The sequence below is a fragment of the Salmo salar genome, chromosome ssa16, assembly GCF_905237065.1.
Source record: "Salmo salar chromosome ssa16, Ssal_v3.1, whole genome shotgun sequence".
Classification (NCBI taxonomy): domain Eukaryota; kingdom Metazoa; phylum Chordata; class Actinopteri; order Salmoniformes; family Salmonidae; genus Salmo; species Salmo salar.
The window spans coordinates 65,157,476-65,179,928 of NC_059457.1; the positions used below are offsets into that span (position 1 = coordinate 65,157,476).

Sequence of the window (22,453 nt, forward strand, 5' to 3'; positions counted from 1 at the left end):
TAAAGTGATACCGGATATAGAATTACTAGAATGGAACCTTTGACTGATACCCATCACAGAACATACCCTTGAAAGGAATATCCGTTCTAGTAATTATATTTCTGTGGATGCTACCACATGTCAGCATTCTCCTGTCTCCATGGTTCAGGGCTTGCGTCATTAGAAAAATTCACAAGGTTTTATAAATGCATTATACATGTGCTTGTAATGCTTTATGAAGTCATTGCCATATTCCTTTCCTGTCCTTACAGCTGCAGTAACGGCAGAGTGGCAGCCACCTGTCAACTGTGTGATGGATACTGTTACAACGGAGGAACCTGTCACCACGACCCTGAGACCAGCCTGCCATTCTGTCAGTAAGTCAGCACAATTGTTTGTATTTCTATTGATTATATTTCTTTCAATTGAGTAGGTTGTCATCGTCAGTTGTCATCATCAACTAGTGGCAAAAGATCAGAATTGGGCTGCCTGTGTAAACGCAGCCATTGTGTTTGTCTTCATTCTGCTTTCAGTTGTATCACACACACAGCACTGATACAGTACAATTAGTGGTATTGGAAGTGGTTTTGCTGTGAGAGACAGAGCAGGTACTGTAGTAGAGACTGGATTAGACCCAGGATACTAAAATGGGAACACGCTGAGATGGCTTAATTACACGTTTTTCCAAGAGAAATGGGTTTCAGTTTTCCTTTCTCTCTTGCAAATTATATGATATTTTAACGGCCGTTGTATGAAAGGGACAAAGGCGCAGCGGGTTGAGTGCTCATTTTAACTTTACAACACAAAACGCACAGTAATGCAGGCTACACACAGCAATGCACAAACAACTTCCCACAAAGGGACAGGTGAATCAGGGCTACCTAAGTATAACTCTCAATCAGCAACAACGATGTACAGCTGTTCCTGATTGAGAGCCATACCAGGCCAACACCAAGAAATACACAACATAGAAAACCATAGAAATGCAAAACAAGAACATTACCCAAGAACCCCGGAACACATAAATCAAACACCCCTCTTACATAAATACATATACCATTAAACCCCGAACCACATAAAACAAATACCCCCTGCCACGTCCTGACCAAACTACAATAAACAATAACCTTTATACTGGTCAGGACATGACAGATATCCTATGTTAAAGTATACAGAGGCTTTTGGTTGTTTTTGTTTCCATCACTCACAAGAGGCTTTTCAAAGTTGATCAATCCTTAGTTGCATCATCAATTTTTTGGACTTTTGGAATTAATCATATTGTCATGTCCTGACCATAGAGAGCTCTTATTTTCTGTGGTAGAGTAGGTCAGGGCGTGACTGGGGGGTTCTAGTTTCTTTTTTCTATGTTGGGGTTTTTGTATGATTCCCAATTAGAGGCAGCTGGTCATCGTTGTCTCTAATTGGGGATCATATTTAAGTAGTTGTTTTTCCCACCTGTGTTTGTGGGATCTTATTTTGAGTTAGTGCATGTTGCACCACTGTCGTCACGGTTTGTTGTTTGGTCTACAGTTTATTGTATGTTTTGCATATTAATAAAGCTGTGGAACGATACTCACGCTGCGCCTTGGTCCTTCTCTACAAACGAACGTGACACATTCAGTATTATCCAGTCTGTATAGCCAAATTAATAATATATACCCATTGATTCTTGAATAATATAATGTATAAATGCCTCATGAGCTTAGTTCAACTGTCCTACCCCATCAGAACCCAAAATATAATCTTATTTTACTCCAGTGTTTGTAAACAATGTAAATGTAAACAAACACTGTATATCCTTAAAACATTGTTAAACTATAATTGTGATATCATGGACGGTCAGCCCTTCCATCCATAGCTCTGTTTATCAATTTGAGAGTGGTTACATTTCTCCAGGCCCATCCCTCAGCCTATTACCAAAACAGAGGTGGGTTGCGTGCTTTGTTATTGTTTCAGTTAAGGATTCTAGCTTTAAACAGTATGCCTACATACTGTTAGATACCACTGCCTCCAATACTACAGCTTTGAATGAGCGGTTTCCCTTTTGGGAAAATGTGTTTTTGTGTTTTTGTTAGTTTTTTTACCTTGTTTAGTTAGTTTTTTTGCTTTTATCTTTGTCATCCAATTTCTTGTTGTATTGGGTTGGTGGTGGAGAAAGACACTACCGGTCAAAAGTTTTAGAACACCTACTCATTCAAGGGTTTTTCTTTATTTGGACTATTTTCTACATTGTAGAATAATAGTGAAGACATCAAAACTCTGAAATAAAATATATGGAATCATGTAGTAACCAAAAAAAGTGTTTGAGGTTCTTCAAATAGCCACCCTTTGCATTGATGACAGCTTTGCACACTCTTGGCATTCTCTCAACCAGCTTCATGAGGACTGCTTTTCCAACAATCTTGAAGGAGTTCCCATATATGCTGAGCACTGCTTTTCCTTCACTCTGCGGTCCGACTCATACCAAACCATTTCAATTGGGTTGAGGTTGGGTGATTGTGGAGGCCAGGTCACTCCATCACTGTCCTTCGTGGTAAAATAGCCCTTACACAGCCTGAGGTCTGTTGGCTCATTGTCCTGTTGAAAAACAAATTATATTCCCATTAAGCCCTTCAAGATGGGATGGTGAATCGCTGCAGAATGCTGTGGTAGCCATGCTGGTTAAGTGTGCCTTGAATTCTAAATAAATCATAGACAGTGTCACCAGCAAAGCATCCCCACACCATCACACCTCCTCATCCATTCTTTACGGTGGGAAATGCACATGCGGAGATCATCTGTTTACCTACACCGCGTCTCACAAAGACATGGCTGTTGGAACCAAAAATGTCAAATTTGGACTCCAGACAAAAGGACAAATTTCCACCTGTGTAATGTCGATTGCTCGTGTTTCTTGGCCCAAGAAAGTCTCTTCTTCTTATTGGTGTCCTTTAGTAGTGGTTTCTTTGCAGCAATTAGACCATGAAAGCCTGGTTCACTGAACAGTTGATGTTGAGATGTTTCTGTTACTTGAACTCTGTGAAGCATTTATTTGGGCTGCAATTTCTGAGACTGGTAATTCTATTGAACTTATCCTCTGCAGCAGAGGTAACTCTGGGTCTTCCTTTCCTGTGGTGGTCCTCAAAAGAGCCAGTTTCATCATAGCACATTAAGAAGGAAAGAAATTCCACAAATATATATATATACACATATTTTGATTTGTTTTGATTTGTTTAACACTTTTTTGGGTACTACATGATTCCATATGTGTTATTTGATAGTTTTGATGTATTCACTATTATTCTACAATGTAGAAATGAGTAAAAATAAGGAAAAACCCTTGAATGAGTCGGTGTTCCAAAACGTTTGACCGGTAGGGTCTGTGTCATTCTATAGATCTCAAACAACAATCTGTGGGCTATTCCTGCAGTTGAACTTATTTTGCTCCCACTTGGCGTAACATTGGATGGATTGCTTGCCATAATGCTTAGCTTTCTCACCTGAACACGCACACATCCTATGGAAACACTAAGATGGAATAGGGCCTAGCTCCATCTGTTCGATTTCATACTCCGTATCCTCCAATGGCCCGAGCTGGTGGACTGTGAGAATGTATTGTGCTCTATCTTCTTTTATCTATGCGTCCAAAATGGCACCCTATTCCATATGTGGGCCCTGGTCAAAAGGAGTGCATTATATAAAGAATAGGGTGCCATTTCAGACGCAGACTTTGTCTCTGTGTTCCTCAATATATGATTCGTTCATGTGGCGATCATTTCTCTATGCTGCAGCTGCACGCCTGGGTTCTTGAACCAGCGCTGTGACCAGCGGGCCAATCCGTGTGATAACTACTGTCAGAATAAAGGGATTTGCACGTTAACTGCCTTAAACAAACCCCAGTGCAAGTAGGTCTGACTTTTACCCCTCCTCTCTTCCCTGACTCCCTTCCTCCTCTCCTCATCTCCTTCCCTCCTCCTCTCCTGCCATTTCCGAGACCAGCCCTCACTGTCTCACTTTCCAGCAGCATCCACTCTGTACATCACTCCCCAACTCAGACTCTCACCAGTACCTCTGTCTCTGTCTGTCTAACATTATTGTACAATAGAACCCTTTACAACACATGTTCCTCGTCCCCTCATTCACAGCACAAACGCACCTTACGTTTCTCTCTTTGACCTAGCCTCTCAATACATGTAGTGAAAACAGGATAATAACCCAGTCTCTAAGTGATCGAGAACAACTTTCTGCAGCTAAGCATATTCCCAAGCAACAAATGGTGTGATTTATATAGGTCAGCTACAAGCTGTCATTCCCTTCAGGACTATGATTCATGTGGTACCTGCAGTGAGCCACAGTCCCTCTAATGAAAGTTTGATTAAATGCTGCTTACAGTCTATTTAATATTAGCTAATATCATTTCATCATCATGCAGTCCCCCTTGTCAGATTACATATAGCGTAATTGCATGTCTTCCTATCCTCTGGGCAAGGGAGGGGAAAGAGAAAAGTAGTAATGGATCACTGTCTCTGGATTACATCCAAACCTTGATGGGTCCCATATGGCACCCTATTCCCTACATAGTGCACCACTTTTGACCAGATTCCTATGGTCCCTGGTCAAAGTAGTGCAAAATAAAGGAAAAAGAGTCCCGTTTGGGATGAAGACTTCGTGTGAGATTATGCTTATTTTCTTTAACTCGATGAGGGAATGAATTATGCATGCATATTCCCTGAGACTTTACCAAATGAGGAGATTAAATTAAGAGAGGTGTGTGTGTGTGTGTCACAGGAGACTGCCGAGGGGAGGACGGCTCATAATAAGGGCCGGAACGGCGCACCTGGAAACCATGTGTTTGATGTATTTGGTACAGTCATTACCACGAGCCCGTCCTCCCTAATTAAGACGGGTATAGTGTGTGTACACTATAGCCTTCTTGTTAAAGAGACTTGGTTTGACCAACAGACAGCTATTCATACTCATTGTGACTTTTCTAGGTGTCCAGCTGATTGGTCAGGTACACAGTGTGAGAGACCTGCCCCCAAGAACAGTCTGTCTGGCAACATCAGCGGGGGTGAGTAGTAAGTTGTAAAGAGACGCTCTCGCTCGCTCGCTCTCTCACAAACACACAGAAACATACAGATGTAAGATATTAATTTGATCACTATTCTGTTGCTTAGAATGTGTAAACTTGTAGTGTATTTGAGTTTAAAAAGGCTTCTAAAGTTTGATGTCCATTACGAAAAATGCATCAACCCCTACAAAAATGTCCATTAATTATAATCCAGGTGACAATTCATATTTCCTGTTGCTGCAGGATTATTTAAACTAAGATCCTACATCTGTACAGACACGCACACATTCACACACACAAACATAGACACACAATCCTACAAGAAAAATACTGCCTATTTTCAGTTCTAAAAGTGCTATTGTCTGGATTTGGAGACCTTTTCAGACTCTTTGAACCACCCTACCCTCCCAGAGATTGGTATTTGATCTTGGTCTGCAGTCTGAAGTTTCAGTGTCTCTTAAGGCTTAACTGTGCAGACTGAGCCTTTACCTCCATAGACTGACTTTAACTTTAGCAGAGTCATAGAAATGCAGTCCCCATATGTAGAACCTTGTTGGAAAGTTATTTTTCCAACCCCTGAAGCTTTTTGGATGTTAGCATATTGTATTGTTTCACTACAGAGAGGAGGGAAGAATGTCACGTATTGAACATGTTTAAGTCTAATAGTTTGATCTGTGTGTTACAGGAAGCATGGCCATCATTGTCCCACTGGTTCTACTGGTGATTCTCATCACTACCATGGCCTTGGGGGTTTTCATATGCAAGAGGAAGCAAAGGTATGTCTTTACTTCTAAGTAGACAGATTCCAAAAGATACTCAGTCACTTCATACTACATACAGTGCCTTCGGAAAGTATTCAGACCCCTTGACTTTTTCCACGTTTTGTTAGGTTACAGCCTTAAATTGATGAAGTCGTTTTTTTCCCCTCATCAATCTACACACAATACCCCATAATGATGAAGTAAAAACAGGTTTTTAAAAGTGTTTGCAAATTCATAAAAAAAAAATATAAAAAAATATCACATTTACTTAAGTATTCAGACCCTTTACTCAGTACTTTGTTGAAGCACCTTTGGCAGCGATTACAGCCTCGAGTCTTCTTGGGTATGACGCTACAAGCTTGGAACACTTGTATTTTTGGGAGTGTTGCTGCACAGCTATTTTCAGGTCTCTCCAGAGTTGTTCGATCACGTTATAGTCCGGACTCTGGCTAGGCCACACAAGGACATTCAGAGACTTGTCCCGAAGCCTCTCCTGTGTTGTCTTGGCTGTGTGCTTAGGGTCGTTGTCCTGTTGGAAGGTGAACCTTCACCCCAGTCTGAGGTCCTGAGCACTCTGGAGCAGGTTTTCATCAAGGATCTCTCTGTACTTTGCTCCGTTCATCTTTGCCTCGATCCTGACTAGTCTCCCAGTCCCTGCCGCTGGGATGGTGCCAGGTTTCCTCCAGATGTGACACTTGTCATTCAGGCCAAAGAGTTCAATCTTGGTTTCATCAGACCAGAGAATCTTGTTTCTCATGGTCTGAGAGTCTTTAGGTGCCTTTTGACAAACTCCAAGTGGGCTGTCATGTGCCTTTTTACTGAGGAGTGGCTCCCGTCTGGCCACTCTACCATAAAGGCCTGATTGGTGGAGTGCTGCAGAGATGGTTGACCTTCTGAAGGTTCTCCTATCTCCACAGAGGAACTCTAGAGCTCTGTCAGAGTGACCATCGGATTCTTGGCCACCTCCCAGACCAAGGCCCTTCTCCCCCTATTGCTCAGTTTGGCCGGGCGGCCAGCTCTAGGAAGAGTCTTGGTGGTTCCAAACTTCTTCCATTTAAGAATGATGGAGGCCACTGTGTTCTTGGAGACCTTCAATGCTGCAGAAATGATTTGTTACCCTTCCCCAGATCTGTGCCTCGACACAATCCTGTCTCTGAGCTCTACGGACAATTCCTTGGATCTCACGACTTGGTTTTTGCTCTGACATGCACTGTCAACTGTGGGACCTTATATAGATGGGTGTGTGCCTTTCCAAATCATGTCCAATCAATTTAATTCACCACAGGTGGACTCCAATCAAGTTGTTGAAACATCTCAAGGATGATCAATGGAAACAGGATGCACCTGCCCTCAATCTCGTGTCTCATAGCAAAGGGTCAGAATACTTAGGTAAATAAGGTATTTCTGTTTTTTTACCAACTTGTTTTCGCTTTGTCATTATGGGGTATTGTGTGTAGATTGCTGAGGAATTGTATTTATTTAATCCATTGTAGAATAAGACTAACGTAACAAAATGTAGAAAAAGTCAAGGGGTCTGAATACTTTCCGAAAGCACTGTACATGTTCTGTTGTGTGATTATTGGTCATGCGTATCGTCGTAAGCAGTCATGAAGGTTTATAATGCTCTCCTAACCTCATCAATGTTATCATTTACAGGGGGAAAATAGTCCAGCGGCAGCCCATGGTGAATGGTGGGATAAACGTAGAGATCGGTAACCCCTCGTACAACATGTATGAGGTGGACCACGACAGTCACTCTGATGCTGGGAATCACCTTCAGCCAAGCTTCACCCTGGACCCACACAAGGTTTGGAAACGCTTACTCCTGTATCCTCCCTTTTCACTGAGTTACTAACAAGGGCTACGCAATACCCACACTAGCGTACTACATAGAACGCATGCATTGATTCAGTGTTATGCCAGTGTGGATACTGGCATGTAGCCAATAGACAAAGATGTATTTTATTCTATTCTGGAAGATAAAACTGTAATGGTTGTGTTGTTGGGTTGGTGTGTGATGTTAATGTGGTCATTATGTGTTGTAGGGTTGGTGTGTTGGTGTGAGGTCTAGTCACCTGCACACTCTGTCAGTTCACCCTGACAGAGTACATCATCTCCCTAAGGAGATCCTTCCTGGACAGGTAAACTCCTTGTGAATTTACTGTCCTCTCTGGGAGAGATGCTGTATAAAAGCCTACTGTATATTGATACAAAGCCAAGGCCATTGGGTTCCAATCCAAGATCTCATGTTGTATTCATGAAAGCTACGGTAAAGGCTTCCTCCAGAATGTGTGTAATATGTGTTATAATTAAGCAATATGGCCCGATGGGGTGTGGTACTGTATGTAGACCGAATACCACAAACCCCTGAGATGCCTTATTGCTGTTATAAACTGATTACCTGTTATACATGTTTTGTCATACCCATGGTATATGGTCTGATATACCACTGCTGTCAGCCAATCAGCATTCAGGGCTCCAACCACCCAGTTTTATAATTGAAAGAAACCATCTGCTGGTGTTCCACATGGCTAGAGCTTGTCTACAGTCACCTGGTGGGATGTCAGCGACAGTGTCCTTGTCTTGCTTGTTAAGCAACAATAGGCTCTGGACGTGCTGCAAAATACTTTAATCACATTAACACTGTCAATTGTTGTTTATACCCAAATAGGCTGGGCATCTGAAAGATACGAGATACTTTAATAACTAATGAATCTAATTTATATCATGCTGGCTTATGAAATGGTTATTAGTTCATCCTGGCCATGTTTAGTGTAAAAGTAATACTCTCCTTGGGTTTTTTTGCTTTTTCTTCCAGGCCATGAACTACCCCAACCCAGTATATGCTAAGTTATACCTTGATCAGGGACAGAACTGTCGGAAGCCCGTCATCAATATTGAAGAGAGAAGAGAGCCACTCCCAAAGAAACTGGAGGCAACTATACGAGAGACAGTTGCATAGCCTTTTACAGTACGCTATTGGTATAATATTTTATATGAGCTGTATAAATGTACAAAATGAAAAGAAAGGATTTTTATATGTCCATATCACACTAGAATGTTCTGTTTTCATGTTATGTCTGAGGCATCATCAGGCAACACTGCGATGTGTATCTTTTGCATTGCACTGAAAAACAGCACCTGAAAACGACCTTCTCTTCAACACTTTCCTTCAACTAAAGTAGAACCCTGCTATGATGCTTTGAGCTCGCAACTGTTACCAGCTGATCACTAATCAATCGCTAATCAATGTGTTGCAAGGATAGGACAAAAAAAAAGTGTACTATGGTGTCACAGCCTACATTCATGTATACAGTATTTACTTTCTCAAATGACGATAAAAGATGTAACAGAAGTTTTATAATTTTATATATGATTTATATATGTCCAGTTTGGCTTGTATTTTCTGACAAGATATTGCGTGTAGTACTTTTATACAAAACTGTACAGTGCATCGCTATGTAATAAATGGGGGGTTTCTTGACCTTTCAAGTACACTACTGCTCATATATATATATATTGTGTTTCTGTTTTTTATATAAAAATGTATTGTTGTATGCCTCTGGTTCCCCAATTTGATTGCAAACAGGACCTTTTGCTCAGACTTAAAAACATTGCAACTGAGTAAACATGTCTGGGCCCAGTTTCCCGAAAGCATCTTAAGGCTAAGTTCATCATTAGAACAATAGCATCCGGGCCCAGGACTGTTCCCTTACCTGTTGATTGTCTTTGGGGGTGGTAATTGTTGGGTCAGTAGGGGGCACTATATATCCCCTAAGTTGTTTTGCGTCACTGCATTCTTGCAAATGTCCTATCTTTCTCTGTTAAGCCACAGCACCAAAACCAGGGATCTGTTGTGCATTATCACATTTTGGGATATGTTTCCATGACCAGATATCTTCAAAAGCAACGGAGAAAAGTACATGACTTAAACGATATGATCACAGATGAGATTGTGTGGCACTACTATATTCAATGTACTGTATCCTTGCGATCAGAAGGATTTTCAGGCTCTACATGCACATTGATTGTGTTTTCCTTTGGGGATTGAGTCTCACAGCTCCTCTGTCTTCTACTAGGCACAGTTTAATTCCTCTAGCTGCTCCTTATCTGAAAGCACACCTGCCCGCACACACTGCAGAGGGTTGGTTGTGTTGTCAGCCTCCCTGTGATTTTCCCCACCCTCTCTAACCAAGGGCCACGCAGAGTATCCAGATTGAAAATGTGAGAGAAACTCATGGCTAGCAGACACCTTATTATATAATGTACATTGAAAGTAGCTTATTTGCTGGGAGCCCTGTATTGCTGTATGGAATGCTACTCTTGAATGATCTTTTCATTGGTTGGTGACTCTCACGGGAGTCAACACTACTTGAAAACTTTCAATCATAGATAGAAAGGAAGGGACGAGCCTATCTAACTAAGAAGAAATCCATCAACATGGATTAATCTCTCAATCCACCCATGCCACTTTGTAAATCACTCAAAACAACAACACATGCACAATTGGCATCCAATGTGTTGAAAAATGCTGTTATTGACATTCCATTCTTCAGTCCCATGTTTTCTCACAGTAAAAAGCTGTGTGACATCTGGTATTGTTCAAGGTCTAACGTTAGGCCTGGGAACTCCTATGTCGTTCTCAGGGAGCGAGAGGACATCAATTGGCTTCTAGATAATGCCTTCTCCCCTGCAAAGTTAGCTTTAACTACCATGAGTAGGCTACTACTTTAAGTACCACAGTCGAGAGGAACAAAGTTTTCAAAGTCACAGAGAGGGAAGTTAAGTATGATGATACATGACTTCTCATTGACCGGGTCTATCCCCAATTAGGCTTGTTAACAGTATTTTCTTCTTCTTTAGGCAGCTATGTTTAGGTGCAACCAAAAAGGATTTGGACAATGCGATGAAACATGGTATTACTAGTGCTTGACAACAATAATGTATGGCTTCAAAAGATATCAGCATTGAAGGACACATTGATTTTGCCTTCTGATGAGAGATAGAGAGAAGGGTGAGGGAGAGACAGAGGTATTGTTCGAAGACAGGAAAATGATTGCCATTAAATGGTAAATTACATTTCAACGTTTCTTATAAAGTATCTCTTTAATGAAAAACCTTACCTTCCTACTTTTAGTCAGTCTGAAATTAATAAGCTATTATCACACAAACATGGACCTAAAAGTTTGAATTAAAAGGCTAGGAACACCTGGGTTTTGTCATGGGCCCTATATTTAGACTAAAGACATCTCTTTTCTAAACCACCCACAACACACCTTATACTTAGTGCTATTCTCCTCAGCCAAGCAGGAAGCCTACAATCACTATTTTCCCGTTAAGTGATAATACTTGTTTTGAGAATACGTCTCTCCAGTCTATAACTTCATTTTGATCACAAATGTGGATTAAAAAAGACAGAGCCAGAACCTCCTCTGGAATATATTCTCGGGAACCCAGAACCTGGCCAGCTAAAATTAAAGTTGCAGTCTTTCAAAGATTATCTTGATAATAACCTTAATAACACCAAAAAAAGAAGGGAAAAAAAGATCTCCGATATCTGCCTTAGTCGAACATCCTATTCACCTCAGATCATATGGGGTGGATATGCTGCTCTGCTTTCCGATCCTGTTTCAGAAGACCGTCTCCAGGAATGTGCTCTAGTGTATTATGGAAACATCCGCCCTTGCTGTGTTAATTGGCTGCTGGTATGCAGACTGTAAAATCTTAACCCAGAAGTAAAATCTTGTGCAATTTGGTCAGCTGCGCAGAATCTGGCCACTGGAGATTATGCACATGGTGAGTAAAATACAGTTACAGTACGTCATGTTTTTTACAATAATATTTTAGTTCCCTGTGATAATGTAGTAATTGGAGTGTAAATTGACAAGGCTTGTAAATATTGTATAGGTTACAGTTAGTGAAGATACACTATTAGACAGTACCAAGTTGTAGAAAGCCCAAACGTGTTACAACTTCCCCAGTCTCCCCTACTTAGGCTACGTAACAGGAAAGGTAACTGTCTAAACAAACACTCAAGAACGGACCTCACAAGTGAACTAATGAGGAGGGTACGTTCATTTCTTTGAACAGAACAGGAGCTGACACTTTGAAAGGAAGTAGGCACAGGGTGGGCACTGTGTAAAACCTGCCACAACCTTCTTGTTCTGTTGCTCATTCTAGTGAGAAGTAGCTTTGGCATGAGGTAGGAAGACCCACACAGTAGGCTACAGGAGGAAATCTGCAGGACATCAGACACCTTCTTTGCTATGAACAATTTATGAAGTTTCTTCTCATGGAAATCCAAAGCAATATATTCGGAGATGTATGGATTTCCGACAGACAAGGGTCAAATTTCACTTTAGCTAGAATCCGTGGTTAAGCACTAGAGCAGGGTTCCCCAATAGGCAGCCGATTGGTGATATTATTTTGCCCCAGAACTGTTCTAAGCAAAATATACAGTTGAAGTCAGAAGTTTACATACACCTTAGCCAAATACATTTAAACTCAGTTTTTCACAATTCCTGACATTTAATCCTAGTACAAATTCCCTGTCCTAGGTCAGTTAGGATCACCACTTTATTTTAAGAATGTGAAATGTCAGAATAATAGTAGGGAGAATGATTTATTTCAGCTTTTATTTATTTCATCACATTCCCAGTGGTCAGAAGTTTACATACACTCAATTAGTATTTGGTAGCATTGCCTTTAAATTGTTTAACTTGGGTCAAACGTTTCGTGTAGCCTTCCACAAGCTTCCCACAATAAGTTGGGTGAATTTTGGCCCGTTCCTCCTGACAGAGCTGGTGTAACTGAGTCAGGTTTGTAGGCCTCCTTGCTCGCACACGCTTTTTCAGTTCTGCCCACAAAGGTTCTATAGGATTGAGGTCAGGGCTTTGTGATGGCCACTCCAATACCTTGACTTTGTTGTCCTTAAGCCGTTTTGCCACAACTTTGGAAGTATGCTTGGGGTCATTGTCCATTTGGAATACCCATTTGCGACCAAGTTTTAACTTCCTGACTGATGTCTTGAGATGTTGCTTCAATATATCCACATAATTTTCATTCTTCATGATGCCATCTATTTTGTGAAGTGCACCAGACCCTCCTGCAGAAAAGCACTGCCACAACATGATGCTGCCACCCCCGTGCTTCACGGTTGGGATGGTGTTCTTAGGCTTGCAAGCCTCCCCCTTTTTCCTCCAAACATAACAATGGTCATCATGGCCAAACAGTTCTATATTTGTTTCATCAGACCAGAGGACATTTCTCCAAAAAGTACGATATTTGTCCCCATGTGCAGTTGCAAACTGTAGTCTGTCTTTTTTATGGTGGTTTTGGAGCAGTGGCTTCTTCCTTGCTGAGCGGCCTTTCAAGTTGTGTCGATATAGGACTCGTTTTACTGTGGATATAGATACTTTTGTACCGGTTTCCTCCAGCATCTTCACAAGGTCCTTTGCTGTTGTTCTTGGATTGATTTGCACTTTTCGCACCAAAGTACATTTATCTCTAGGAGACAGAACTCGTCTCCTTCCTGAGCAGTATGATGGCTGCGTGGTCCCATGGTGTTTTTACTTGCGTACTATTTTTTGTACAGATGAACGTGGTACCTTCAGGCATTTGGAAATTGCCCCCAAGGATGAACCAGACTTGTGGAAGTTGCCAATATCTTTTCTGAGGTCTTGGCTGATTTCTTTTGATTTTCCCATGATGTCAAGCAAAGAGGCACTGAGTTTGAAGGTAGGCCTTGAAATACATCCACAGGTACACCTCCAATTGACTCAAATGATGTCAATTAGCCTATCAGAAGCTTCGAAAGCCATGACATCATTTTCTGGAATTGTCCAAGCTGTTTAAAGGCACAGTCAACTTAGTGTATGTAAACTTCTGACCCACTGGAATTGTGATACAGTGAATTATAAATGAAATAATCTGTCTGTAAACAATTGTTGGAAAAATTACTTGTGTCATGCACGAAGTAGATGTCCTAAACAACTTGCCAGAATTATAGTTTGTTAACAAGAAATTTGTGGAGTGGTTGAGAAACGAGTGTTTAATGACTCCAACCTAAGTGTATGTAAACTTCTGACTTCAACTGTATACTACATATATATATATATATTTTGTTGTTGTTGTAATATACAGTACCAGTCAAAAGTTTGGACACACCTACTCATTCAAGGGTTTTTAATCATTTAACTTTTTTCAACATTGTAGTTTCATATAGTTTCGTTGTTGGACATAAACGACTGTAAAATCACCAGGAAATCAGTTTAGAGTGATTTTTATTCGGGAAATCTGTTCCCAAGTATTCCTACGCATAATTAGAGATGCATGGGTAATCGTATCCCAATGTTATCAAGGTTAGAAATTATTATATTTTTCTGAAAAACTGCTGTACAATGAGTGTACCAAACATTAGGAGCAGGGCATGGACTCTACAAGGTGTCGAAAGCGTTCTACCGGGATGCTGGCCCATGTTGACTCCAATGCTTCCCACAGTTGTGTCAAGTTGGCTGGATGTCCTTTGGGTGGTAGACTATTCTTGATACACACGGGAAACTGTTGAGCAAGAAAACCCAGCAGACACAAACCAGTGGGCATATACTACCATATCCCGTTCAAAGGTACTTAAATCTTTTGTCTTGCCCATTCACCTTCTGAATGGCATACATACAACATCGATGTTTTAATTATCTCAAGACTTAAAAATCCTTCTTTAACCTGTCTCTTCCCCTTCATGTACACAGAATGAAGTGGATTTAACAAGTGATATCCATAAGGGATCATAGCTTTCACCTGAATCGGAATCCACGCTTCAAGATTGTTTTGATCACACGGACTGGGATATGTTCCGAGTAGCCTCTGAGAATAACATTGACGAATATACTGATACGGTGTGTATAGGAGATATAGTATCCAGTGTGACTATTAAAACTTACCCTAACCAGATACTGTGGATAGATGGCAGCATTCACGCAAAACTAAAAGCACGAACCATCACATTTAACCATGGCAAGGTGACTGAGAATATGACCAAATACAAACAGTGTTGTTGTCCCCTCCATAAGGCAATCAAACAGGCAAAAGTGGGCACATAGAGACAAAGTGGAGTCGCAATTCAACAGCTCAGACACGAGACGTATGTGGCAGGCTCTACAGACAATCACGGACTACAAAGGGAAAACCAGCCACGTGGATAGATGGCAGCAAAAACGTTGTCTGGAAGCAACGACGTCTTACTTCCGGACAAGTTAAACACCTTATTCGCCCACTTTGAGGATAACACAGTGCCACCGACGTGGCCCACTACCAAGGATTGTGGGCTCTCCTTCTCCGTGGCCGACGTGAGAAAGACACTGTACCTCGCAAGGCTGCCGACCCAGACGGCATCCCTAGCCGCATCCTCAGAGCATGCACAGACCAGCTGGCTGGTCAATTTCTCCCTATCCCAGTCTGCTGTCTCCACATGCTTCAAGATGTCCATCATTGTTCCTGTACCCAAGAAGCAAAGGTAACTGAACTAAATGACTATCACCCCGTAGCACTCACTTCTGTCATCATGTGCTTTGAGAGACTAGTCAAGGATCATATCATCTCTACCTTACCTGACACTCTAGACCCACTTCAATTTGCTTACTGCCCCATTTGATCCACAGATGATGCAATCACCATTGCACTGCACACTGCCCTATCCCATCTGGACAAGAGGAATACCTATGTAAGAATGCTGTTCATTGACTATAGCTCAGCATTCAACACCATAGTATCCCTCCAAGCTCATCAATAACTCGAGGCCCTGGGTCTGTACCCCGCCCTGTTCAATTGGGTCCTGGACTTCCTGACGGGCCACCCCCAGGTGGTGAAGGTAGGAAACAACACCTCCACGTTGCTGATCCTCAACACTGGGGCAACCCACAAGGATGCGTGCTCAGCCCCCTCCTGTACTCCGGGTTCACCCATGACTACGTGGCCACACACGCCTCCAACTCAATCATCAAGTTTGCAGACAACACAACAGTAGTAGACCTGATTACCAACAATGACAAGACAGCCTACAGGGAGGAGGTGAGGGCCCTGAAGAAGGTGGAAAGCTTCAAGTTCTGAAATGGTCCACCCACACAGACAGTGTGGTGAAGAAGGCGCGACAGCACCTCTTTAACCTCAGGCGGCTGAAGAAATTTGGCTTGGCACCTAAAACCCTCACAAACTTTTACAGATGCACAATTGACAGCATCCTGTCGGGCTGTATCACCGCCTGATATGGGAACTGCACCGCTCGCAACCGTAGGGCTCTCCAGAGGGTGGTGCGGTCTACCCAACTACCTGGACAGGACAGCCTACAGCACACGATGTCACAGGAAGGTCAAAAAGATCATCAAGGACAACAACTAACCGAACAACTGCCTGTTCACCCCTATATCATTCAGAAGGCAAGGTCAGTACAGGTGCATCAACGCTGGGACCGAGAGACTGAAAAACAGCTTATATCTCAAGGCCATCAGACTGGTAAATAACCATCACTAGCACATTAGAGGCTGCTGCCCTATACACATAGACTTGAAATCACTGGCCACTTTAATAATAGAACACTAGTCACTTTTAATAATGTTTACATATTTTGCATTACTCATCTCATATGTATATACAGTCGTTGCCAAAAGTTTTGAGAATGACATAAATATACATTTTCACGAAGTTTGTTGCTTCAGTGTCTTTAGATATTTTTGTCAGATGTTACTATGGAATGCTGAAGTATAATTACAAGCATTTCATAAGTGTCAAAGGCTTTCAATGACAATTACATGAAGTTGATGCAAAGAGTCAATATTTGCAGTGTTGACCCTTCTTTTTCAAGACTTCTGCAATCCGCTCTGGCATGCTGTCAATTAACTTCTGGGTCACATCCTGACTGATGGCAGCCCAATCTTGCATAATCAATGCTTGGAGTTTGTCAGAATTTGTGGGTTTTTGTTTGTTCACCCGCCTCTTGAGGTTTGACCACAAGTTCTCAATGGGATTAAGGTCTGGGGAGTTTCCTGAACATGGACCCAAAATATTGATGTTTTGCTCCCCGAGCCACTTACTTATCACTTTTGCATAATGGCTAGGTGCTCCATCATGCTGAAAAAGGCATTGTTTGTCACCAAACTGTTCCTGCATGGTTGGGAGAAGTTGCTTTCGGAGGATGTGTTGCTACCATTCTTTATTCGTGGCTGTGTTCTTAGGCAAAATTGTGAGTGAGCCCACTCCCTTGGCTGAGAAGCAACCTCACACATGAATGGTCTCAGGATGCTTTACTGTTGGCATGACACAGGACTGATGGTAGCGCTCACCTTGTCTTCTCTGGACAAGCTTTTTTCCGGATGCCCAAAACAATCAGAAAGGGGATTCATCAGAGAAAATGACTTTACCCCAGTCCTCAGCAGTCCAATCCCTGTACCTTTTGCAGAATATCAGTCTGTCCCTGATGTTTTTCCTGGAGAGAAGTGGCTTCTTTGCTTCCCTTCTTGACACCAGGCCATCCTCCAAAAGTCTTCACCTCACTGTGCGTGCAGATGCACTCACACCTGCCTGCTGCCATTCCTGAGAATGTTCTGCACTGGTGGTGCCCCGATCCCGCAGCTGAATCAACTTTAGGAGACGGTCCTGGCGCTTGCTGGACTTTCTTGGGCGCCCTGAAGCCTTCTTCACAACAATTGATCCGCTCTCCTTGAAGTTCTTGATGATCTGATAAATGGTTGATTTAGGTGCAATCTTACTGGCAGCAATATCCTTGCCTGTGAAGCCCTTTTTGTGTAAAGCAATGATGACGGCACGTGTTTCCTTGCAGGTAACCATGGTTGAAGGGGGAAGAACAATGATTCCAATGCACCACCCTCCTTTTGAAGCTTCCAGTCTGTTATTCGAACTCAATCAGCATGACAGAGTGATCTCCAGTCTTGTCCTCGTCAACACTCACACCTGTGTTAACGAGAGAATCACTGACATGATGTCAGCTGGTCCTTTTGTGGCAGGGCTGAAATGCAGTGGAAATGTTTTTGGGGGATTCAGTTAATTTGCATGGCAAAGAGGGACTTTGCAATTAATTGCAATTCATCTGATCACTCTTCATAACATTCTGGAGTATATGCAAATTGCCATCATACAAACTGAGGCAGCAGACTTTGTGAAAATTTATATTTGTGTCATTCTCAAAACTTTAGGCCAAGACTGTACTGTATTCTATGATATCAAATCAAATCAAATTTGATTTGTCGCATACTCATGGTTAGCAGATATTAATGTGAGTGTAGCGAAATGCTTGTGTTCTACTATATCTTAGACTATGCTGCTCTGACACTGCTCACCCAAATATTGATATATTCTTAATTCCATTCCTTTACTTTAGAGTTGTATGTATTGTGTGTTGTGTTGTGAAATTTTTTGATATTACTTGTTATATATTACTCCACTGTTGGAGCTAGAAACACAAGCATTTTGCTACACCCACAATAACATCTGCTAAACACGTGTATGTGACAAATACACTTTATTGTATTTTATTTGAATTCACCTGATCAGTCTATGTCATGGAAAGAACAGTATTTACTACTATATATACTACTAGTATAAGACTCTATACTCTATGCTCTAGACTCTATACTCTATACTAGTCTATATAAGACTCTATACTAGTATAAGACCAGTGGTGTAAAGTGCTTAAGTAAAAATACTTTAAAGTACTACTTAAGTCGTTTTTTGGGGGTATCTGTACTTTACTTTACTATTAATATGTTTGACTACCTTTACTTTTACTCCACTACATTCCGAAAGAAAATAATGTACTTTTTACTCCATACATTTTCCCTGACACCCAAAAGTACTTGTTACATTTCGAATGCTTAGCAAGACAGGAAAATGGTCCAATTCACACACTTATCAAGAGACCATCCCTGGTTATCCCTACTACCTCTTATCTGGCGGACTCCCTAAACACAAATGCTTAGTTTGTAAATTATGAGTGTTGGAGTATGCCCCTGGCTATCCGTAAATAAAAAAAAACAAGAAAATCGGCCCGTCTGGTTTGCTTAATATAAGTGAAATGATTTATACTTTTACTTTTGATACTTATATTTTCGCAATTATATTTACTTTTGATACTTAAGTATATTTAAGACCAAATACTTTTAGACTTTTACTCAAGTAGTATTTTACTGGTTGATTTTCTATTAAAGGTATCTTAACTTTTACTCAAGTATGACAATTGGGTACTTTTTCCACCACTGTATAAGACCATGTTGAACACTGCTTCAATTAACCCATTATTCAGAACATAAGTTTGTAATCCATTTATTCCATCCTCACTGGCTGACTCAAGTCCACATCAGCAGCAGTGAGTATTACAGTATTACCAGACTTGTGAAGTCCACATACAGCAAAAGTAGTAAAGATTAGCAGCAATCCCAGTAAAGCCTGCTCCAGGACAGTAAACTTTCTATTAGGCTTCATCTCGTCTTTGACCCAATGACCTGCTCACATCAGCGTCAAATACACAACGTCTGACTCAAGGCTTGTGTCTCAAATGGCCTCTTATTTCCTATATAGTGCACTACTTTTGACCAGAGCCCTATGTGCCCTGGTCAAAAGTAGTGCACTATGTAGGGAATAGGGTGCCAGAGCTGTCAAATCCAGGCCTGGGTGAGGCAGACAGGAGGATGGCTCCTGGGTCGCATTTCTTAACAAACAAACAAAAAAATCCACAATTTCGTGATATCCAATTGGTATTTACAATCTTGTCCCATCGTTGCAACTCCCATATGGACTCAGGAGAGGCGAAGCTCGAGAGCCATTCGTCCTCCGAAACACGACCCCGCCAAGCTGCACTGCTTCTTGACACACTGCTCGCTTAGCCTGTATGCCACACAAACACCGTACAGCTGGCGACCAAAGTCACAAGGAGTCGCTCAAGCGCGATGGGACAAGGACATCCTGGCCGGCAAAAAACTGTGCGCCGCGGACGGATGCGACACAGCCTGGGATCGAACCGGGTATGTAGTGACACCTCTAGCACTGCAATACAATGCCTTAAACAGCTGCGCCAACAAACCAATTTTCAACAAAAAAAGAAATTCTTATTCAGGTAGTCCAACCATAATTTCGCCCTGTTTCCATCCAGGCCTGGGTCATCCAGAGGCAGGAGGGGAAGTTGGCACCTGCCTTCCAGCATGTCACCCTTAAGACAGGGCATGTAGCATCTGGCTAAGGGAGACCGCCTGGACACAATTTCAGACTCATGGTAGTCTGTCTGTGGAATCGGATTTGAGGCAGACGGAAGAAGAGGGAGGCACCTGCCCTTCAGTATGTCTCCAACCCCTTTCCCTCCACACTGTATTTGTTCTACGTTTATTGGACAGAGACCGTGTGGGACAGCTGAACCCATCCTGGCACCGGCATACATGTGTGCTTCGTTGGCTGCCCAGTGACTGCTAGACCACCCCAGGCCACTGTCTCCAACCATTAATCCAGGGCATCTGTCTGGGGGAGGCTGGGAGAATCCAGAGCCACTGCAGGGCCGTAGCAGGGCCATGCCATTCAGCAGAGCCCCAGCTCTACTTCCAGAGCAGGCTAGAATGAGGGCAAGCCAAGTCTAATAGATGGCATCTGGACAAAGCAATGACTATAAATTGGGACAGAGCCACATTCTGTGGCTCAGCATTGACAGTGCGATGACCCTATCTCTCTCTCCAGGCGGCAAAAGGCTTATTCTGCTCACATACATTTAGGGGATTACAGTGTTATTGGCTGGTCAGTCAGGGTGAGAATAAACAACATAGCTGTAGCATTCTAAATCAGATGGAAAAAGGAGCATGTGGGAATAGTTCCCAAAACTCATGTTAGTTCCCAGAACGAATGTCTAAGCTTTAGCTCAGTGGGCTAAATCAGTTTTGAGATCACACCAACAAGCTGGATTCAATTTACATTATTTGAATGATCATTGAGCTAATATCATAAATTGGTAAATTATCATTTTGTATATTATAGTATAACCGTAATAACTTTTCTAATCACAAAAAAAGTGTAGATATCCCACAAAAATATTTGAGGCTTTTGTCCCAGTTGGTCAAGGAGGAGTTGAATTTTCCAAAGACTATTGTTACAGTATGGATTTTTCAAGAGGATCCACCTACACCCCAAGGGTTAGTATGGGGACTTGAAGGCGGGATGTGCTGTCCTCCCTCCTCCTTGTAAGACTGAGCAACTTGTTGTGTCTTGATTGGAAAAGTTGGTTGAAAAGAAAAGAACGCTCTAAAACTACCCACGGATTCAACCTTTAATACAATCTGAGGAACCACGGTTCTGAACCGATGCTCTGAAACAACTAAACGATAACTATTTCGTCACTCAAGAACATTTGGAAAACTTTCGAGGATTCTCAAATGGGATCTAACATCTGTGAAAATTTGTGGCATATTTTCCTTCAGTGAAATTGTGAACCGCTACTATGGATTGCGCAGTTTGCAGCATCTCACATGCGTCAGTCCCGGGATATCTGCGCATTGTGTTTCTCTGTTTGATGCAGTTGAGAGCGCTTGCCCAGTTAGGTAAGTCGAATAAATCATAACGTTTTAAAAAAAAGTACAGTAAGACGTGAAATGCCTCGACTATTGCCCTTGATAAAAATGGAAGATTACACAATTTAGTTTAGCGCACAATTGTTGACTGATGAGAGCTTTGCAGTTTGATTATTTATTATGATCCAGGGAATAATACAAAGTGTATTTTCAGTGTTCTTTCACTTCTCCATATACTTTTTCATAACAAAAATTCATAGATAAGACTTGAGAGGATCAGAACATTTTCTCAAACTTCTCCATTGTCAGACAGCTGCATCAGATTTAAGGCAGTGTGGTATGGCGGCATGGACCATATGGTAAGAAAGCAGCAGTTTATTGGACACATCCTCAGACAATATAGCAGGGCTGAAAATCATTATAGCCTTACATACAGTTACAGTCTGGGTTGCTTTTGGGGGAGGTGGAACAAATGTCTCCCTTGGTACCTAAACCAGCCTTTTGTTGTTCAACTTCTAAATTAAATACTGTTAAGCAATCATAGTATAGTATGGTATAGCTCTGTATAGGTCTATGGCTATTGTTATGCTTTGACACCTTACATAATAATGCACTGGACTCTCTATTATTCTAAGTGTTCTAGAAATACAACCAGCTGGAGAAATTGGCACTGTGTTGCTAAGGTCTTTTTCTCAACACCTTACATTAGGCATATAATGTAAGTTGTATATAATGCATAATACTGTAGGCCTAAGTGTTTTAGAAATGCAAGTTGCTGGAGAACTTGGCACTGTAGCCAGTTGCTGAGTAGGACACAATTAGAGGTTGTGTGGTTGTGTCATTTGGTGTCTAGTTCTAAAGCCTTGCATACCTGTCACTCACCACCAGCCAACAAGTAGATAAGTAGATATGCATAAGGAGTTTTGTCGGGGTCAGCTTTACAGGATTGTAACTATGTTACCAGTAATACAACATTAAAACAATGTCAATACAGTATTATAAATATAGCCTATGTGGGACAGTACAGAACAGACAGTACATACATGTATGCCACTGTTAGATTGTGAATCAAGTAATGAATGGCATTTTAAACTTAGACAATTGTAGACTCG

The 22,453-nt window shown here is 41.7% G+C and overlaps 2 protein-coding genes across 2 annotated transcripts in view; both read left to right on the forward strand.

Annotated features, from left to right (window-relative positions):
- The window catches only part of LOC106574298 (low-density lipoprotein receptor-related protein 1B), a 130,507-nt gene extending 121,250 nt beyond the window's left edge, over positions 1-9,257 (forward strand). Inside the window, exons 80-85 of the mRNA XM_045696700.1 lie at positions 252-356; positions 4,953-5,029; positions 5,715-5,805; positions 7,447-7,597; positions 7,836-7,931; positions 8,609-9,257. Of these exons, the coding sequence (XP_045552656.1) occupies positions 252-356; positions 4,953-5,029; positions 5,715-5,805; positions 7,447-7,597; positions 7,836-7,931; positions 8,609-8,752 (664 nt within the window). The 3' untranslated portion in view covers positions 8,753-9,257. The remainder of the gene's footprint in view (positions 1-251; positions 357-4,952; positions 5,030-5,714; positions 5,806-7,446; positions 7,598-7,835; positions 7,932-8,608) is intronic.
- Positions 9,258-20,977: 11,720 nt separating this feature from the next.
- The window catches only part of si:ch211-246m6.5 (von Willebrand factor D and EGF domain-containing protein), a 45,621-nt gene continuing 44,145 nt past the window's right edge, over positions 20,978-22,453 (forward strand). The window contains exon 1 of the mRNA XM_014150096.2: positions 20,978-21,371. Within this exon, the coding sequence (XP_014005571.2) occupies positions 21,272-21,371 (100 nt within the window). The 5' untranslated portion in view covers positions 20,978-21,271. The remainder of the gene's footprint in view (positions 21,372-22,453) is intronic.